Raw genomic sequence first — 20672 nt, forward strand, 5'->3', positions numbered from 1 at the left:
ACCAGGGAGCTGGAGCCGTCGTGGGAGGGGGGACGCCCGCACCGCCGGTGGAGACCACCGCCGCCGTAGGCACCAGATCCGGGGGGAGGGGCGGAGGGAGAGGGTTGGTGGAGAAAGGCCCCGCCGCCACCATCCTAGGGCCCGGCGCGGCTTTTTGCCGGCCCGCCCTCCGGCGATGGCAACGCGGGGGTGGGCGGGAGGCGAGGGACGAGCCGACGGCGGCGGGGGTTTCCCCCGAGTCGCCCGGCACAAGCGACGCTAGGGTCGGGGGTCGGGCGTGAGCTTCAGAGCAAGGACTTGTTGAGATATACGCACACTATGAACCTAAGGATGGTAGTCAACCGTGCCTATGCTTGATTATAGTACCGCAATATGCTATGTCAGTGACAACCTAGCACATGCTTGATTATAGCACACATTATTCCTATTGAAAAATGTATCAAATTTGAAATATTCATTCTTCCGATAATGAAATGAAGGCGAGAAATAATACCTTGCATTGGCAGAAGAAATTATGTTTCAGTAATTTCAATTTTGTTATCTTTTGTATGTCTTTTTATTCTTATGTTGAGTTTATTTTTTTTCATTTCTGTTAGAGATTATTGTCTTTAACCCTTTTTTATAGGTGATTGTCTTTAACCTAACCCGCAAATTGTACAATGCATAAGTTTGTTAGCCGTTTGTAAAGATTGGTTGGCTAAAATCACAATTCTCGTTCATGTACATTTTCATCACCATGCATGTTGGGTTTAGGAGCGTGTGTTTTTCTCCCATTATAACGCACATGCATGTTTGCTAGTAAATCTAATGAGAGGGTACACTTTTATTTTGACATCAAAGTACTTCCTCCGTTCCTAAATATTTGTCCTTTTAGAGATTTCAAATGGACTACCACATACCGGATGTATATAGACATATTTTAGAGTGTAGATTCACTTATTTTGCTCCGTATGTAGTCACTTGTTGAAATCTCTAGAAAAATAAATATTTAAGAACGAAGGGAGTACTTTTTATTGCAAGGTGATCACCCTAACAAGAGGGGACGCCTTTTACAAAAGAGTTGGTACATCAAACGGGTTAAGAACCAAAGCGGTTGTTACTAGTAGATTGCTTGATTGGCACGTCGGCGTCCTGTTCAAAGTTTTGAATTTCGAATGGGCCGTGCAAGGCTTAGCTGGCAGCAACAAGTTGCTCGCGCGAGGCCTTCAAATACCCCCACCTCGTCGCAGCCGCGGTGATCCACATTCCACCCGCACCTGCGCTTCCCAAACCTCCCCTCTCCCCCAGCCTTGGCCCCACTTCCTCTCCTCTAGCAGCACACGATCCTCTGCCTCGTACAGGTCTCGTCCTCCTCCACCGCTTCCACTCGCCGTCTTCGCTCGTGCGTCCCAGAGCTCGCTCCTGACACCTTTTCCTCTGACGCAGGCGGGCACGCGGGATGGCGCCGTCCAAGCAGTACGACGAGGGCGGGCAGCTCCAGCTCATGGAGGCCGACCGGGTCGAGGAGGAGGAGGAGTGCTTCGAGTCCATCGACAAGTGTATGTTCGCCGCCTCCAACTCCTCTCCTCTCGAAACCCTCCCGCCGCCCCGTCTCCGGTGCTGCATTTACTTGCTTGTCCGTGTGCCTGCGTCGCGCGCGTGTCGGCGCGTGGGGGTTAGGCCTGCTCACCGTTGCGTTCCGGGTGCTTCTGCCTCTAAGTTCGCGCGTTTCGGTCACAATTTCGTGCTGTTTGGAGATGGATTTGGTGCGGATTTCGCTTAGCCTCCACATTTGGTTGGTTTTTGGTGCGTGCAGCGCGTGGTCGTGTGCTCGTGTTGCGTTGGTTTTGATTTTCTCCCCTATTTCGTGCAATCTGGGGATTAACTAGCGCCCTTTGGTAGCCTAATTTCGTGCGGCTTTTCTAATTCCCCCCACTTGATTTCTCTTTACCGGCTAGTTTGTGCTAATCGCTGTGTGGTGCCGTTTTTTCTCCACGGATTAGTCTGAACTTAGCCCCAATTTTGAGCTGCCATGCCTTTAATCCGCCGTATAGATCACTGGCTGTAGAATCCTGTCGAATTCGAAACTAGATACAGTTCAATCGCGTGGGTTTTCTGTGGAAGCTTGGACCAATTACGGACGCGTTTTCGTGCACTTCGAGGCGTAGGGTTTTAAGCCTGTCGTCCTCATCTGTTCCACTTTTTTTTTCTGAATGTTCACCTGTTCTGTTCCATAATCACGGGTAGCTTCCGCGAGTTTAGCAAGTTTACTTTAAACATTTGCCTAGATGTGATCCGCGCTTGTGTTTTGTTTGCGTGATCCAATTGGTTCGTCGTGCACTTTGTTCATTGCCATGAATTTGAATCCTAAGCCGTAACGCTGTAACTAATCACTCGTCCAAACAGTGATCTCGCAGGGAATTAACTCAGGAGACGTGAAGAAGCTGCAGGATGCGGGGATCTACACTTGCAATGGCCTGATGATGCACACCAAGAAGGTCAAACTCCCTTCAGAGCCTAAATCTGCATGCATTCTCCCTAAAATTTGTGGTTGCATACTGAAGTTGATTTCTGGTGCACGACACATGACTGTTATTAGTTGTTTTATGTATTCAAGTTTCAACACATGATTGATGTTGTTTCAGTATCAATGTATGGATTCATCTTGCAGAGCCTTACAGGGATTAAGGGCTTGTCTGAAGCAAAGGTTGATAAGATCTGCGAGGCTGCTGAAAAACTTCTGGTATGATTGTTATCATCTTTGCATTGATTCTGGTTTAGAACTTCTGTGCCATATTATTCTCTTTGCATTGATTCTGGTTTACAACTTCTGTGACATCTGTGCTATACGATCGAGTCTTCTGAAATTTGTATTCTATTTGATTTTCAGAGTCAGGGTTTCATGACAGGAAGTGATCTCCTTATTAAGGTAAGGTTTAGGGAGCTAAGCTACTGATGAAGGACGATCATACAGTTTAGTGCTGTTTTTGCAGTAGTGCTACACTGCTACTATGCTAAACTTACTGTAATAGTTTGTTTTTGGAATCTGCTTGAGTGCTTTCATTACTCCACCTGTGTACTGCCCGGTTGTTTGATTTACTTTTCCGTATATTGAAGCGAAAGTCTGTTGTCCGGATTACCACTGGGAGCCAAGCGCTTGATGAGCTGCTTGGAGGTAACATATGTCGTCCTTGATTCTGTTCTGATTATTTCTGATGTTATGCTCTAACCTATTCACATATTTCCATAATTTGAAGGAGGGATTGAAACACTCTGTATCACAGAGGCATTTGGAGAGTTCCGGTCAGTAAATGTTCCCGTTACCATTTTCTTCTGGATTTTTTTTTTTTGCAGGGGGCGCCTATTAGTTGTATCTCTGTTATGTATGATTTGTGCCATATTTGGCAGTAGATGTAACAATTTTTAGTCCTAGTAATTTTTTAGTTGGTAAAACTCTGATAAGCTTCTTTCACCTCCTTTTCTGCTGTCTAGCCTTCCAGAGGTATTGATGATAGTGCATATAACAACTCCTAAGCATGGTTGCTGTGATGCTAACATTGAATACTGGATACCTGTTACATGCCAAAAATTCAAACATATCTACATCAATATTATTATTCACTATTTCTCTGATGCAACACACACATGCTCTTATTATTATTCAATGAGCACGGTTGTAATGTTGACTTCCAAAGCACATTTGTTACTCAAACATTTCTCAATTCAGTTCCAACTTTCTAGCGCTAAAATCCATATTATTTACTTTGTTTTGCAGGTCAGGGAAGACCCAGTTGGCTCATACTCTTTGTGTCTCCACTCAGGTCCATTTCCTGCCTTGTATTTCTCGGTGAAACCTCACTACATCAGAATCCATGAATAACTCTGCTTGTTTAATCAAATGTATAACAGCTTCCACTCCATATGCATGGTGGGAACGGGAAGGTTGCCTACATTGACACTGAGGGAACGTTGTATCCTTTGAATTCCTTAGTAATACCTATTTAATGAATTCATTTACATTCCTGTATTTATCGAAACTGTTCCCTTAACGGAGTTATCAGCCGGCCTGAACGCATTGTGCCAATTGCTGAGAGATTTGGGATGGATGCCAATGCTGTTCTTGACAATGCATGGCTCCTTTTACATCTCTCTTAACCCATTTAAGGAAGAATAGATAAAGATCTTTGTTTAATTCGTGATCTTTCTGTTTTAGATCATATACGCTCGTGCATACACCTATGAGCACCAGTACAACTTACTCCTGGGCCTTGCTGCCAAGATGGCTGAAGAGCCTTTCAGGCTTCTGGTACGCATGACTTTGCTGACATGTAGTATTAAACTTACAAGTTGATAGATCTCAACTGTGCTCATGTGATCTTTGTTTGGCTTGGAAATGATAGATCGTGGATTCTGTGATTGCGCTATTCCGTGTTGATTTCAGTGGTAGGGGTGAACTTGCAGAGCGTCAGGTATTCTACTGTAACTAGCTAACTATGTGAAAAAATCAAGCAACTCATGATGTAGTCGAATGCTTGCATTTTATACACTTGCTCTAAGTGATGTGCTCTGGAAATGCAGCAAAAACTGGCACAAATGCTTTCCCGCCTTACAAAGATTGCTGAGGAGTTCAATGTTGCAGTGTACATCACCAACCAAGGTGTGCTTTTCCAATCTATCCTGTCTGTTCCAAGAAAGAGCTCCTTATATTCGTGGATCTCAAATCATACAAGTTCTTTCCTTGTTCCAGTGATTGCGGACCCAGGTGGTGGTATGTTCATCACTGACCCCAAAAAGCCGGCGGGAGGCCACGTGCTGGCGCATGCAGCCACCATCCGGTTGATGCTGAGGAAAGGCAAAGGCGAGCAGCGTGTCTGCAAGATCTTTGACGCCCCTAACCTTCCCGAGGGAGAAGCTATATCCTTTTGCTCTATACTAGGAGTACTTGTTTACTGCTTGTGCTATTCATTCCATTAATTTGTTTGGTTGCTGAACTCTTGATAGGATTGTTTTGCTCAGACTTGCGCAGCAAAGTTTATGATTTAGTTCTAGTTGTTGAGAAATTGTTTCGCTTGACCACCAACACGTTTTCCAGATTACAACAGGTGGATTGATGGATGTGAAAGACTGATTGTTCATCCAGGGCGCTTCCTGTCTTAAACTGTTGATAGTTCTGCTAGCAAAATCGACAAAGGCTACTGCACCGTTACTCTGTTCTTGCCACTGCAGAGAAGAAATTGGGCAACCTCTATGCTGTTTATACCTCCTGTTGGGTGTTCTGTAAGCTTGTAATGCCTTAAGGATTTGTGCTGAGGACAAAAGTTATCTCGCGTGACTCATCATAAGACCTTAGCCTGATGTAGTGGAGATGTAAGGTTAACATGTTCTTTGCTTCAGGGAGACACCAAACTGAAGGATATGAAAATGAAATAGCCTGTCTTATTCTTTGAAGAATGAAATAGTCCGTTCTAGATTCTAGCTTAAAAACTGCATCAATATTCAATAGTCATATGCTTTTGTTTCTTATATACACAAAGTGATCTTCCATTCTCTCTCTGTATGAGTAAAAGTGGACTCCATTATCTTGCATGGATCGAGCTCTAAATAAGTATTGAAGTGAATTCCATTTTTTATCCTCTAGTTTCATGTTCGTGGCAGCAATTACAACATTTTGCAGTTTTTCCATGTTTTTACCAATTTTAAGCAAACTTGTGCCACAAATTATCCCATTTAATATATATTTTTCTGCTTTAGTGCTGATGTGCATGCCACGTCGGCTGGTTTATTTTACTCTGTTTTTTTTTCTGGTTTGCTCTCCATTTGGCAGGGGGTGAGTCCTACTCCCTCCGTCCCGTTCAGATTTACGGGGTCTGCTGCTCGGAGTTGATGTTCTTCGAGTCTCCTAGAGTGGCACCTTTGGCACCAGCGGTCGAGACTTCTTTCCCAGGGGTGGTGAAGGTAGTTCATGGACCATTGACCGAGGCGCAAATTATTCAGCAGCTGCGGGAACTCGCCCCAGGTAAGTTTCAGTGGTCCTTGCTCAAGCTAAATGATACGTCTTACAAAGTTGATTTTCCGTCTAAGGAGGATCAGGTGCGAATCCTCAAGTTCGGTATGAGCAGGGTTACAGTCACTAGTTTTGTGTTGCAGTTTGATGAGTGGAAAAAGAAGGAGCCGCAGGGCATATGCCGTTGAGGCAGATTTGGGTTCGTTTCTCCGGGGCACCATCTGATCCCTTGGATAGCTTCTTGGTGACGTGGAGATTGGGGTCTTTGATCGGCAAGACTGAACAGGTGGATATGCCATTCACTCGGGTCAACGGGGTGGCGCGTTTACTTGTCAGTGTTGCTAATATTGAATTCTTGCCGAATGTGGTGCATTGGACATACGATGGTGTTATGTATCAGCTGGACGTTTTGTATGAGGATCCTAATTTGTTCGATGAGTTTGAGGATGATAACCCTATGGACACGACTGAGGGAGGAGGTGCCCCGGGGAACCAGGATGATTCGGCTATGGGTGATGAAGACAGGGCCAAGGGTCAGGTTGGTCCGTCTGAGTCTACTAATATGGCTCCTGCGAGGTCTTCTGGGGTTGCTCCGACATCCACTTTGCAGCTTGGGTCCTTGGGACCGTTCTCTGCTCCACCTAGGCTGCGGGGTGTATTTTCGGGTTCCGTGGATCCCGTGGCTCCTCTTTGTGCGCCGATGGTTTTTGAGTTGGGAGATACCGAGGGGCAGGTGGCCCTTCCCACGACTCCTACCTCGCTGATGGCTACCGTGGATGGTACTGCGACTGCGGCTATGGCTAGTGGTGACGGGCAGGAGGCCCGGTCTCCTGTGATGCTGACGCCGACGGCGCCCATGGAGGACTCGGCGCTCTTCCCCACGTCGCCGCGCGCGGGAGGAGGGGTGGCTGTGCAGGAGGCCGCCGTCTCTCTTTGCCCCGTTGCGGTGGTCGGGTCAGGTGATGCGCCCGTCTCTCCGGCTGCCTCTCCGGAGCACCGTGAGCGGGTCTCCCCGGCCCCTGCTGCCGGCGGGTCGCCCGTGGACAGGCCCGGGGAGCCACTGTTGGGGGATGGGCAGGAGGCCTTTCCCCTAGCAGAGCTTCTTGCGAGGAGGTCATCGCCTTTGGCGGTATCCCGGACCCGGTCTCCCAGGGGAGGCGGGTCAGCGGGAGGCTGCAGGAGCAGCCGAACGTTGATGACATGCAGCTGAGGTGTGCTTTGAGAGCTGCCAAGCTGCGCGACGTCAAGACCTCCACTGGTATGTCGGTTAATAAGTCAAATTCCATTTTGCATTTTACTGATGTTGAAATTATTCATAATGCAAATCAAGTAGGTGTTTCACTTGGTAAAAATGATATTGAGGTTTCTAGGTCGGTTAATGACATTCTTGATTTGGAAGCTGATCGTGCGGTAGAAATGATCCGTCACATTTCTGCTGTTAAACCTATGAACGATTCGGAGATAGATGCGCTTGGGGTTAGGGTTCTTGATGGCTTGTGTGCCGATCTTGACCCTGCACTACCAGAGACGGAGGAGGACACCATTCCTGAGGTGTCTCTTCATGTAGATGAGCCCGAGGCGATAGAAGCAGAGAATGACTGTGCCGATCAGGCTGATGGTCACCTTAAGCCAAAGCGGACGTGGAAACGGAAGGTTTATCCCGTCTCGGCTGCACGTAGGAGTGCTAGGATCCTCACTGCAAAAAAAATTATGATGAATTATGAGAGGCATTTTCTGGAATAGCAGAGGTCTTAGAGACTTGGCTAAAAGAAGATTTCTAGCGGAGGCTTCTCTTGAACATCAGTTAGATTTTATTGCATTTTCTGAGACTGGAAGAAGCAACTTCACTTCACAATTTCTTGCCACTTTGTCCGGGGGGGTAGATTTTGATTGGCATTGCCTCCCCCCTCGAGGAAGATCCGATGGGGTTTTACTGGGGGTTAAGTGTGAAACATTGGAAGTTCGGAGTGTAGTTTTGGGGGATTTTGCCGTCAAGTTTCGAGTTCGAACTAAGGCAGATGGGTTTGATTGGGCTTTGGTGGCGGTGTACGGAGCTGCGCAACCAGAGCTCAAGCCAGACTTTTTGGCGGATCTGGTTCGTATTTGTGGTAATGAACAGCTCCCCCTCTTAGTGGGAGGGGATTTCAACATTATCCGTAGGAAGGAGGAGAAGAGTAATGACAATTTTGACGGCCGATGGTCGTTCATGTTCAACACTATTATCGAAAGTTTGGATCTTAGAGAGATAGAGCTTTCGGATAGGAAATTCACTTGGGCTAATTCATTACCGGTCCCGACGTTTGAGAAACTTGACTGTGTCCTAGTAAGTGTCGAATGGGAACAGAAGTTTCCTCTGGTAACTGTGCAGGCATTGACAAGAGGTGTCTCTGACCTTACACAGTTACTAGTTGATTCAGGAGTTCAAACTTTTGTGGGAAACAAAAACATTTTCTCATTTGAACTTGCCTGGTTTGAAAGAGAAGGTTTCCTTGAGTTGTTAGCTCGGGAGTGGGCTAAAGACTCAGGAGGAAGGACGCCTATCGAGCGATGGCAATGCAAGATTCGTCATCTTCGAAGGTTCTTTTGAGGATGGGCTAAACACACGCATGGTATTTATAAGGCGGAGAAGGAGAGACTTCTTCTACTTATTCAAAACCTTGACGTTAAAGCTGAAACTTATATCTTGGATTCCAGTGAGTTGGAAACAAAGATAGAGGCGGAGATGCGACTTAAACAGCTTCTTCGCGAGGAGGAATTGAAGTGGGCGTTGCGAGCTAAGGTTCGCAAGATAGTACAAGGCGAGGACAATACTCAATTCTTTCATATGATTGCTAATGGGAAGCATCGTAAAAAGAGAATTTTCCAGCTAGAACAAGACGAAGGGACGATAGTTGGTCAAGACAATCTGAAGGTCTACATTACCAATTATTATAAGCAGTTGTTTGGTCCCCCGGAAGAGAATTTTGTGTCCTTAGATGAGTCTAGGGTTGAGGATGTTCCTCAACTTGAGACTGCCGAGAATGAGCTGCTGACTGCTCCTTTCTCTCAGAAAGAGGTGTTTGAAGCCATTGCACAAATGAAGAATATAAGGCTCCAGGACCGGATGAGTTTCCGGCGGAGTTTTACAAAAAGTGCTGGCATTTTATTAAGGGTGACTTGATGCCCATGTTCCAGGAGTTTTTTGAGGGGTAGCTTCAGTTGTTTAAGCTGAATTTTGGAACGATAACTCTTCTTCCTAAGAAGACAGACACGGTTCGCATTGATCAGTTCAGACCTATATGTCTGCTTAATGTGAGTTTCAAAATATTCACCAAGGTCGGGACGAACAGACTTACGTAGATTGCGCACTCTGTGGTTCATCCGTCCTAGACTGCTTTCATGCCTGATAGAAACATCCTTGAAGGGGTTGTTGTCTTGCATGAAATGCTCCATGAAATCCACTCAAAAAAACTTGATGGCGTAGTTTTTAAAGTGGATTTTGAAAAAGCATATGATAAAGTTAAATGTCCTTTCCTTCAACAAGCTTTGCGTATGAAAGGTTTTGATCCGGCATGGAGAAACCAGATTGATTCCTTTACGCAAAAAGGGAGTGTAGGGATTAAAGTGAATGACAACATAGGTCACTATTTCCAAACACACAAGGGGCTAAGGCAAGGAGACCCGATGTCACCGATTCTGTTTAACATAGTGGCTGATATGCTCACTATCTTAATAGGTCGGGCCAAGGATGCAGGGCAGATAGGTGGCCTGGTCCCACATCTAGTTGACGGAGGGATTTCCATTCTTCAGTATGCTGATGATACTATCATCTTTATGGAGCACGACCTCGCGAAAGCAAGAAACATGAAGCTGTTGTTATGCTTATTTGAACAATTATCTGGCCTCAAAATTAACTTCCACAAGAGCGAATTGTTTTGCTTTGGAAGAGCAAAGGAGAACCAGGATACGTATAAACAATTGTTCGGATGTGAATTGAGCTCTTTACCGTTTACGTACTTAGGTATACCCATTCATCATCGTAAGCTGACTAACCTTGAGTGGAAATGCATCGAGGATCGCTTTGAAAAGAAACTGAGCTGTTGGAAAGGGAAGCTCATGTCATACGGAGGACGATTGCTTCTGATTAATTCGGTCCTTACCAGTATGCCTATGTTTCTCTTATCTTTTTTTCAGGTCCCGGTGGGAGTCAGGAAAAGATTAGATTTCTACCGATCTCGATTCTTTTGGCAGAATGACGAGCTCAAACGAAAGTATAGGCTTGCTAAGTGGGATATAATCTGTAGGCTGAAGGACCAAGGGGGTCTAGGTATTGAAAATTTGGAAGTCAAAAACATATGTCTCCTTAGCAAGTGGCTTTCTAAACTGCCGTCTGAGACGGAAGCTACTTGGGCACAGATTTTGCGTAATAAGTATCTTTATGCTAAAACCTTGGCTCAGGTAAATGTGAAGCCTTCCGACTCACCTTTTTGGAAGGGTTTGATGAGAGTCAAACAGTTTTTTTTTCAACAAGTCAAAATTTATTGTCGGGAATGGTGCCACTACGAGGTTTTGGAAGGATACGTGGCTTGGGGAGACTCCCCTTGCACTTCAATATCCTACTTTGTACAACATTGTGCGACGTAGAGAAGCCTACGTTGCAACTGTTCTACAATCCACTCCCCTTAATATTAGTTTTCGGAGAACGCTAGTTGGAAATCGTTGGGAGGCCTGGCTCCACCTCGTTAGACGTTTAATGGAGGTCCGGCTGACCCAGCAACCAGATCAGCTGTATTGGAAACTTACTAAGAACGGTGTGTTCTCGGTTAAATCTATGTATCTGGATGTCATTAACTCTAGCGCTGTCCCTTCCTCGATTCACGTGTGGAAAGTAAAGGTTCCCTTACGTATCAAAGTGTTTATGTGGTTTGTGCATAAACAAGTCATTTTGACTAAGGATAACCTGGCAAAACGCAACTGGGTGGGCTCATCTAGGTGTAGCTTTTACGATCATAACGAAAGCATCAAACACCTCTTTCTTGATTGTCCGTTGGCTAAGATTCTGTGGCGGTCGATTCATATTGCGTTCAATATCAATCAGCCCACCTCTATCAACATGTTATTTGGAACATGGCTTGATGGGGTTGATTCCGATACTGCAAGACACATTCGTGTTGGCGTTTGTGCTTTACTTTGGGCAGTATGGAATTGCAGAAATGATTTAGTATTTAACAGATCAACAAACATTCACTTTTTGCAGGTTATCTTCAGGGCCACGGCATTCATCCGTATGTGGTCGCTACTCACTCCGACGGAGGCCAGGGAGCGTTTGGTTACTGCGTCTACCCGATGGGAGATGGTAGCGCGGGATATTTTCAACCGGTTTGGATGGCGGTCATGTAATAGGATAAGCATGTAGTGCTCCTATTGTGTTTGCCAGCCGGTTGTGGCTTTGGGTTTGAGCTCTTTCGAGCCTTTTGTTTATCTTCGCAACTCGATACTTGACGACTTTGTTGCTAAACTTTATTTTTAATAATATAAGCCGTATGCATCTTTCTGATGGAGAGGCTGGGGTAAACACCCTTTTCAAAAAAAATGGATGTATCTATCACCAAGTTAGTGCTAGATACATCCATTTGAGTGTCAGTTTGGGACAAGCTTTTTCGGACGGAGGGAGTACATGTCAGCCAGCAAGGGAGAAAGAAACATGAGTGAAAAATAGAAAAGTGTGGTCGGCGTTCGGACACATCTCATTTAGTCTGCTCAACCCTGCCTCCGCAACTAATGATTGATTGCGTTCCCTATAAAGATAGAGATATCTATATTACATTAGTTGCAATGCACAAAGGTGGATGTTTTCATGGATAAATGTTTAATTGTCAGCTTGCTTGGTGTCCAATAATCTAGTCGCCATGAAAATATCGACGTATAATAGCACCAGATGAGATTTGCATGAACTCTACTCGCAGTGAGATGTGCGTCTCAAAAAAACAAGATGCAGAGAGTTGCAGCAACAATGCAGAATGTGGAGTCCGCCTAATGTTGGTTTGGTCAAGCTGAACATTGATGGATCTAATGCTGAGGATCGTAAAGCAGGGGTCGGTATGGTGCATTGGTCCTACGGATGACAGTGGAAGTATTATATCCCATCTTGTAGAGAACTTTTCTCTTGTCCTGAAGCTTTGGAAGCCGAACTGTGTGTGTGCATGGAAGGTCGTCATTTGAAATCTAGAGAAGTGACCTACCTATCATTGTGGAGATGGACTCTATCATTGTAGCCAAATCGATCTAGTCGGGGGATTCGTACAGATCGGTTTATTCACTGATAGTTAGGAAGATCCAAGTACCTTATTTTTTTGATAAAGGGAGTTTTTTATTGACTCATAATATAGCATCGAGGGATACAATCATAATGAATACACACCCGGCCTCTACATAACTAGAATGCACACAGCCAATACAACACACGCACTAACCAACTACACCGGCAAAAAGCAAAGTCATATAAGACCAAAGCCATGCCTATGCGGAGGGGGAAAACTCAAGCAATAAAAACAACAATTGACGATATACCACAGTGACCATTGGTGTCAACCATCTCTTGACAACACAAGGACTACGAGAGGGATTCTCCAACAGCGACACCTCCAAGAAGAGAATGACGTACAAGCGTCATCCTCGCCGGATCCAACTACCGAAAGTAGGATCATGATTTTCACCCTGAAGATCAAATCTGAGCAATGCCATCATCATGGTAACAACGCAAAGAACGCCGCCATTGCCAGGTATAACCAAAAGGTCAGGCCAAAGTTTTCACCTCGGAGCTCAAGATTGGGTACTCGAGAAGTACCACCCAAATCGAAATCTATTATGTTGTCTCCTCCACTTTCCTCCATCCCAATAGCTGCATATGCGCATGGTCCTTGCGGAGAGCGATGACCTTGTCCACACAGGTAAGCTGACAGACTCGAAGGAGAGCCACTCGCCATCACCCGAAGAAGACTTTAACAGGGAGAAAGGATAGCGGCACCGCCAAATCCTGAGTTGGAGACACTCCAGAGGCCATGCACGATCCTCGCAAGTGGCAGCCGAGGCTGATCTGCATGAGATGACAACATCACTCGCAGCCACTATCTCCATCTTCCTCACTTATGAACGCAGGCCATACAAGTTCAATCATCTTAGGTGACCACTGTCTAGCCGATAACCGCCCATCAGCATGCTGGCCAGATTCATGTCGCCACCCAACATTGAGCCCGAGCGAGTGGAAGACCACCATGACCGCGCCTCCGCGCTGAAGATGCGTGCAACAACCGTGACAACTGAGCTTGGCCACCGCCCCAATCTGCCATGCTTGTACGCCAAGAAGGCACCCCAAGGGCAACGGCCATGGCAGGAGCGTGCTCCCAGATTGGTTCTCGGCTCCCCACTCATGCACCAGCTAGGCTGCCCCTGATCGAGGATGACACATGAGGCAGCCATTGGGACGAGTGCAAGCGGACCTTCACTCCATGATGGGGAAGAGATGAGTGGTTTTTGTGCTCCTCCTGACGAACTGACGACGCCACGGGTAGCTGCTTCCATTGGTGACCACGGCTTTGATGAGTGGTGGCCGGCATCACATTGGTGCCGATCTGGCCACCTCACGGCCATGCATCCGCTGGATCGAGCCCTACGTTGTGCGTGGCGGCTGTCGCTGCAACTCATCCATGCCGCTACATACATATCGCCAATCGCCGTCCAAATCACCACGGGAATGGAACTCCGCCGCCGTCGTCAGCCACGCCGGCGAGGGCAGGTCGCACGGGGAGCAAAAAAGGGATCTGAGCCGCAGCCCGGGTCGCCCAAGAGGACGACGCGGGGGCTGTTTCTGTAAAGTCCCTCTCGGTGTAACCCAGATCAAGGGGCCAGTTCTTTTGGGCCCCTCCCCAGCTTCTCCCAGAATTGCCACTCTATATTTTCTTACAATTCCTAGCTAACTAGATCTTAACTAGCTAAGAATTGTAAAAAAAGATGAAGTGGCAATTCTGGGAGAAGCTGGGGAGGGGGTCAATTCTCGGAGAATTGCCCAAAAGAACAGTACCTTATGGGTCTTCATGATTCTTGTATTACTCATGTGAACCGTACTTAAAATAAAGTTAGTGATAGTTTAGCTAGATTTGCTAGAATGGAAGCAGAACCATGACTTGGGTTGGTTCTGGCCCAGATGATGTTATAGAGCTACACTCTTGCTGATTGTATGAACACTAGGAGTTAAGTAATACGATTTTTCACCCAAAAATAATAATCAGAATGTATGTAAGTTCCTTGAAGCTTCTCATTTCCGTCGCGTAGTGATGTTCGGTTTACCAAACATTTTTGTGGTATTAACAAAAATCAAAAGCTGATATAGAATGAACCACGATCAAGGAGTCTGCTAGTTAAACTGGTTCTCTCGGGTTCTGCTTTGTACACTCCCACGTCTAAAGAATTAATGGTGGAAATTAAAACATACCCCTTCATATAAAGGGTATTATAGTCTATTTCCTTTTTGGCATCGAAACTGGGATTTTAGTAATGTATCAAAACTCGGAATATGTCTATTACAATCAACTAGCAGGCTGCCAACCAAGAAATCTAAACTACAGCCAGCTTTCTGTCACCACCAAAACATAAATAGATTTTTTTTACCAAATCACCACCGGTCCGAAACAACGGGGTCTCCGCCCCCTCCTGAAAAGGGCTCACAATTTCGCTGGGAGTAGGTAGATATAGGTGCCGCTGCTCTATAGTTTCATGGGAGGAAGGGGAAGGATAAAAAGGCTTCGTGCCTACGTGAGCCCTTGTCAGACATCTAGACCTCTAAGATATATTTTTTCTAAAAAATAAGATGCACAATTTTATTAATCAAATCAATCTTACGAACAACATGAAAGATAAAGAAATGCATTGAAGTATTTATATGTCAACCATCTTTTTCCTCCTGAACGGGCTGATCAGCAGATGGGACGCCAAATTACTGATATGTGGACACTTGGAACTCGTGCCCACTTTGCTTTGAATCTTCCTGTTAAAATTTTGGAAACTGAACTCTTGAATTTTTGTTTTGGCGGGAGGAACTCTCGTATATGTAGTTGAAAATTTTGAATTCGAAGTTGAAGAGACTCGCCAGGTTTGATCGGTAGTCAAACGCGACCAGTCCACCTACGGATGAACGGTTGTAGAAAGCAGCCTCCACACTGAAAGTATTCTTTTAATCCCGAGCTCAAATACTCCTGCCATGAACAATATAAAATCTAAAAATTAGAAAATTTCTGGGTTTTATTTACAACAGAAAATGATTAGTTTTACAGCTGCATGCAAATTTTCATGACGAAAAATTTAAAAATTGAACGATGTTTGTTAAAAAAATTCAGAAATATTTTAGGCCACTGCTACGAATCCTAGACAGCCGTCCGATCTGCCTACTAGTGGCCGTTGGATTACAGCAACGCAATGACAGGAGTAAATGCGCGACTGCTTCAACGCTACGCAGCCGCACCTCGGCAAAAGCTCCAGCGCAGCTTTCATGGCGCACCACCGTCGTCCGATGAAGCTCCAACGCAGCACCGATGAAGTCCGGCGGAGCTCCAACGCAACACCGACGCGTCCGATGAAGTTGCATTGCAGCACCGACGAGTCCGGCAAAGCTCCATTGCAGCTCCGGCGAGTCTTTATTGCAGCGTCAACTATGCTTCCGGCGGTCCGGCGAAGTTCCATTGCAGCACCGATGAAGCTCCAACGCATCACCGGGGCGTCCGGCGAGGCTTCATTGCAGCGCCGGCTATGCTTCCGACGGTCCGGCGTTGCTCTATCGCAACACCGTAGGTGCTCCCAACATCTTCAAGGCAACATCGCCGGAGTTGCAGCGCCCCTGTTGGCCACTCTCCGATGTGATCGTCGTAGCGCCGCACGCTCCATTGCATCTCTAGGCGGTGTTCGCCGGATTGATCTCGCCTTGCAACACGGGTTAGCCCCCCTCCCCCTTGCAGCGACCTGCGAGCGGTTGCCGTTCTGTAGTCCGGCGCCCTCAGCCGCCGTGGGCGGGTCTCAGAGCAACAACTTTAGTGGCAGAGGAAAGAAGAAGCGTGGCCACGGCGAGGAGCAGCAGGAGAGAGTCACGATGGAGACGAAGGGGGTCTGAATAAAGAGATAAGGATTGGGCGGTTTGCGTGTGTCACTAGAGATAAGAGCATCTCCAGCTGGTGAGCCCCTCAGGAGGCATTTTTTTCGCCGCTTGAGGGACTGCCGGCGAGAATTTTGCCTAGGGATGAAAAAAATCTCCAGCCGCCCCCCCAAGCGAGGCCGTCGTACTCGCCGCGCCACCGCGCCGCCCCGTCCGAGGCTGCGCCCGCGCCTGGCCGCCATCGTGCCGCCCCGCCGAGGCCGCGCCCGCTCCTGCTGCTCGCGCCTGGCCACGCCTGCTACTCGCTACCGCGCTTGCCAGGCCGCCCCCGTGCCGCCCCGTTCGAGGCCGCGCACGCCGACCTTCTCCAGCAGCTGCGCCTGCTCGTCACACCGTGGCCCGCACTCGTCGTTGCTGTTGGTCCAGAGCTCGTACTCCACCCGCGCGTCCGGGTTCGGCATCGACTCGCGCCAGTCGAGACGCACCATGAAAGTGCGTTATGTCGACTAGAGGGGGTGAATAGGCGATTTTTATGAATTCTTCACTGAGGAATTTGCCGGTGAGGAAATTCCTTAGCGAAGAACTATTAGCAGCGGAATAAGTACTCAGAAGTAAGCATAACAGAATACAAGCATGGTCATCATGATGAAATGAAGACTAGCACTGAGTACAGAAAGCGTAATCACAGGATAACACAAGATGAAGACAAACAGACTGAAGAAATTGAACTGAGGAAATTGAGAAAGTCTTCAGTCAAAGTCTTCAAACACAGATATGAACAAACACCCAACACAGTAATGAGGAAATGAAAGGGTTGAGGAAATAGAACCAGTTGGGTTGGTGAAGACAATGATTTGGTAGACCAGTTCTAACTGCTGTCTCAGTTGTACGTCTGGTTGGAGCGGCTGAGTATTTAAACTCGAGGACACGCAGTCCCGGACACCCAGTCACTGAGCACGCAGCTCAGGACACCCATTCCTCACTGTATTCTCCTTGAACTAAGGTCACGCAGACCTCGTCCAATCACTCGTGGTAAGTCTTCAGGCGACTTCCAAACCTTCACAGACTTGGTCACTCGGCAATCCACAATTCCTCTTGGATACTCTAGACCTTGACGCCTAACCGTCTGGAAGAAGCACAGTCTTCAAAGGTAACAAGCGTCGGATCCATGCAGGATCAAATTCTTTAGTGATGCTCAATCACTTTGGGTTTGTAGGTGTTTGGGTTTGGGGTTTTTCCTCACTCGATGATTTTCGCTCAAAGTCCTCGGAGGATGGGTTGCTCTCAAATGACAAGTGTCAAGTTCTCTCGGAGCAGCCAACCAGCTAGTGGTTGTAGGGGGCGGCTATTTATAGCCTAGGGAGCAGCCCGACATGATAAGACATAAATGCCCTTGTCTGATATGACCGTTAGGTGGATAAGATATTTTGGGACAGCTGGCGCGCAGCACAGCAACGGTTGGAAATTTGACTCTCAAATTCCTCAGGGCTATCATGTTCCTCACTGTGTAGGTAATTCGCACTGACGAATTCCTAACTCCTCAGTCAGAACAAATTCATCAGCGACCAGAAGAACTTCCTCTCTGTCACTGAAGAAAGTGACTGAACTGTATGAGATTTCCAAAGGCTTCACTCGAAGGGATTGGTAGGTTTAGGATTTTGAGTTGAGCATCACATGGAAATTTTTTCTTAGTATTTCCTCGACCCCCTTTAACAATACGGTGTTTCCTATGACTCAAGAAAGAGAAAATGAAACTACGAAAACAAAAGTCTTCACACTTCATGTTCCACAAATGAATACCAAGTCTTCAAGGTCACACCAATTTCTTCACTTTCAAAGTCTTTAGAAAGTCTTCGGAATATCAAAGTCTTCAGATGAAGAACTCCATTTTTAGGGGTTGACTTTCTCTGTAAATATCAAACTCCTCATAGACTTATAGACCTGTGTACACTTACAAACGCATTAGTCCCTTAACCTATAAGTCTCCAATACACCAAAATCACTAAGGGGCACTAGATGCACTTACAATCTCCTCCTTTTTGGTGATTGATGACAACATAGGTTAAGTTTTCAACGGGGATAAACATATGAAGTGTATACACTGATATTGAGGAATTTGATTACAAGATATAGAAGAACTCCCCCTGAAGATGTGCATAGTGAGGAATTTGCTTTTGAGGCAATGCACATTTGAAGAGTTGAGTCATGTAGATCCCCCCTATATCTTGTAATTCATACACGCATTTGATATATAATATGAAGAATTTGAAATGCATGATGAAATATGGTGCCTGATGAGATTCAGCATGCGTGCAATGTCATTAACGAGGAATGAGCATGCAAATCATAATGCAACAAAAGTATCAGCGCACCATCGGGTTTAGGATTACAACTCGATCCAAATAAAAGTTTCAGAAGAATGAGAGTTGTAACATAGAAAAGAATGCCCTTAATATAGACCCGCTTGAAGCCTAACTCAGATTTCTCCCCCTTTGTCATCAAATGACCAAAAGGATTGAAACTGAGGACTAACGCCCCTGAAGAATTTCAAGTCGATGGAGGAGCGCCGGCGTTGTCGGGGTTGTTTGTTGTAGCAGGGCCTGCCGCAGTGTCGTCCAAATCTTCAGATCTGCAGCGTTGTAGACATGAGAGAGAACAGCCCAGGTACGGTTGAAGGTTTCATGGAGGTAGTATTGGGTTTTCTTCACTGCATTGTCTGTTGAGGTCATGTTGTGAAGAATTGAACCAAACTGACGCTTAACCCATTTATGATTGCGATCAACCTTCTGATGAAGACTGATGAGTAACTCACGATCAGTCATCACCCTGGGTGCTGTGGCTTGAGGATGTTGCTTTGCTGAGGTATTTGCGGCAGAGTCATGTGTGGCGGAATCGTCATTGGTAGAGTAAGATGCAGCTTTGCGAAATTGACCATCCAATGGACGAAAGCCTTCATCGATCACAGCAGCGCCCTTGCCTTTATCATCAGCTGATGAAACTGTCCGTTTGAGGACTTCAATGGGAGGCAAGTAGCTACCGTGGTTCAGAGTGTCAGCTTTGTAATTCAGTGAAGATCTTGCCCTGATGAATCTCATAATCCAAGGAGCATAGGGCTTCAGCTCAAATGGTGACATAGCAATATTGGCCAGAGTCCTCATGAAGAAATCATGGAAGTTGACGGGAACGCCATGAATGATGTTGAAAAGCATATTCTTCATGATGCCAACGACTTCTTCATCATTTGAGTCGTGGCCTTTGATAGGACTCATTGTCTTCGTCAGAATTCGATAGACAGTCCGAGGCACATAAAGTAATTCCTTGACAAGGAATTTGGTTCTTGGGGCCTGCCTTGGCTTCAAAGGCTTCATCAGCACTTGCATATAGTGATTTGAAAGTTCTGGTTCGTTGTAGATACAACGAGCACCGACAAGTGGAGGACTGAGAGGTAAAGCACGAAGCAATTCAGTTGCTGGTGCCTTGTAGTGAGTATTTTCAGATATCCAGTCCAACACCCATGAGTTCACGTCTTCAGCGTCTCCAGTGATATGCAGTGTCGCGTAGAACTGAAGAATAAGTTCTTCATTCCAGTCACAGATGTCAGTGCAGAAATTCAGAAGTCCTGCATCGTGAAGAACACTGAGGACAGGCTCAAAGCACGGCAGAGACTCCATGTCCACATGAGGAATATGTGCATGATCGAAGACTTTGTCTTTGTTGAAGAGCGCTGAGGAATAGAAATTGGCTTGGCTGGCAGTCCAGAAATGCCTCTTCCTTATGCGAGCAGAATCATATAGATTATAGTCAGTGAAGAATACGTGCTCGGCAAAGAAATCTTCAGCCTTGAACTTCTGTTTGCTTGAGAATGGATTCTTTTGCTTTGGCAGAGGGGTGTCAGTGAGTTGCATCACCACCTCAGGAATCGCGAGCTCAGGTTCTTCAGGCTGAGGAATTTCTTGTTCCTCAACTGGTGCAGTCTGAGGATCAGCAGCAGCAGGTTCATCAGCACTAGTGGCTGGAATTTCTTCATGCACAGAGAAAGTGGGTTGAGTTTCTTCAGAGACCATTTGAACTGTTGGTGCAGAGAACTGAGGTATCTGTTCGAGTGGGGTAAAGACAGAAGTATTGGGATGCTGACTTTTCCAGAAGTCATCATTCATCACAGGTGTGGTGCACCCAATATCCACATCTTCATCTTCAATTTCCTCAACCCCAGCCTCTTCAGCTGTGAACTGAGGCATAGGTGAGGAAATGACTGGCGTTGAAGGGATTGCGTCCACTTCAATTTCTTCATCAATCTGCTCTGACGAAGCAGCAGAATGATGTTCTTCATCAGTTCCAATTGGGATCTCATAGTCTTCTCCAAAAGGAACAAGGTCCTTTGATGGCAATGAGGAAATAGGAATAGCATCAATTGGATTTTCGAGTGAGCTGATCATTGGCTTCATTTTCTTCGCAGCCGAAGAGTTTGACACAGCTGATGCCTTCCTTTTCTTCACTGCAGCTCTCTCTGCAGCCTTAGTCTTCTTCACATCAGAAGCAGATGGAAGAATTGGAGTTGGTGTTGGCGCA

At 46.3% G+C, this 20672-nt stretch overlaps 1 protein-coding gene across 1 annotated transcript; it reads left to right on the forward strand.

Annotated features, from left to right (window-relative positions):
* The first annotated feature begins 1255 nt into the window (after nucleotides 1–1255).
* On the forward strand, nucleotides 1256–5447 carry LOC119308302 (meiotic recombination protein DMC1 homolog B). The gene is made up of 15 exons (XM_037584409.1): nucleotides 1256–1340; nucleotides 1426–1538; nucleotides 2386–2477; nucleotides 2651–2722; nucleotides 2870–2908; nucleotides 3097–3154; nucleotides 3237–3282; nucleotides 3755–3800; nucleotides 3889–3950; nucleotides 4041–4107; nucleotides 4193–4285; nucleotides 4380–4448; nucleotides 4558–4636; nucleotides 4727–4893; nucleotides 5063–5447. The coding sequence occupies exons 2-15, from the start codon at nucleotides 1439–1441 to the stop codon at nucleotides 5105–5107; spliced, it is 1035 nt and encodes a 344-aa protein (XP_037440306.1). The 5' UTR covers nucleotides 1256–1340; nucleotides 1426–1438; the 3' UTR covers nucleotides 5108–5447.
* The last annotated feature ends 15225 nt before the right edge of the window (nucleotides 5448–20672 follow it).

The sequence above is a fragment of the Triticum dicoccoides genome, chromosome 5B (assembly GCF_002162155.2).
Source record: "Triticum dicoccoides isolate Atlit2015 ecotype Zavitan chromosome 5B, WEW_v2.0, whole genome shotgun sequence".
In the NCBI taxonomy this organism is placed as follows: domain Eukaryota; kingdom Viridiplantae; phylum Streptophyta; class Magnoliopsida; order Poales; family Poaceae; genus Triticum; species Triticum dicoccoides.

Coding starts and splice junctions, on each gene's coding strand:
- LOC119308302 (XM_037584409.1), top strand. CDS start 1,439: ATGGCGCCGTCCAAGCAGTACGACGAGGGCGGGCAGCTCCAGCTCATG. Junction 2,909..3,096: donor GAAGTGATCTCCTTATTAAG/GTAAGGTTTAGG, acceptor CGTATATTGAAG/CGAAAGTCTGTTGTCCGGAT. Junction 4,637..4,726: donor AGTGTACATCACCAACCAAG/GTGTGCTTTTCC, acceptor TCCTTGTTCCAG/TGATTGCGGACCCAGGTGGT.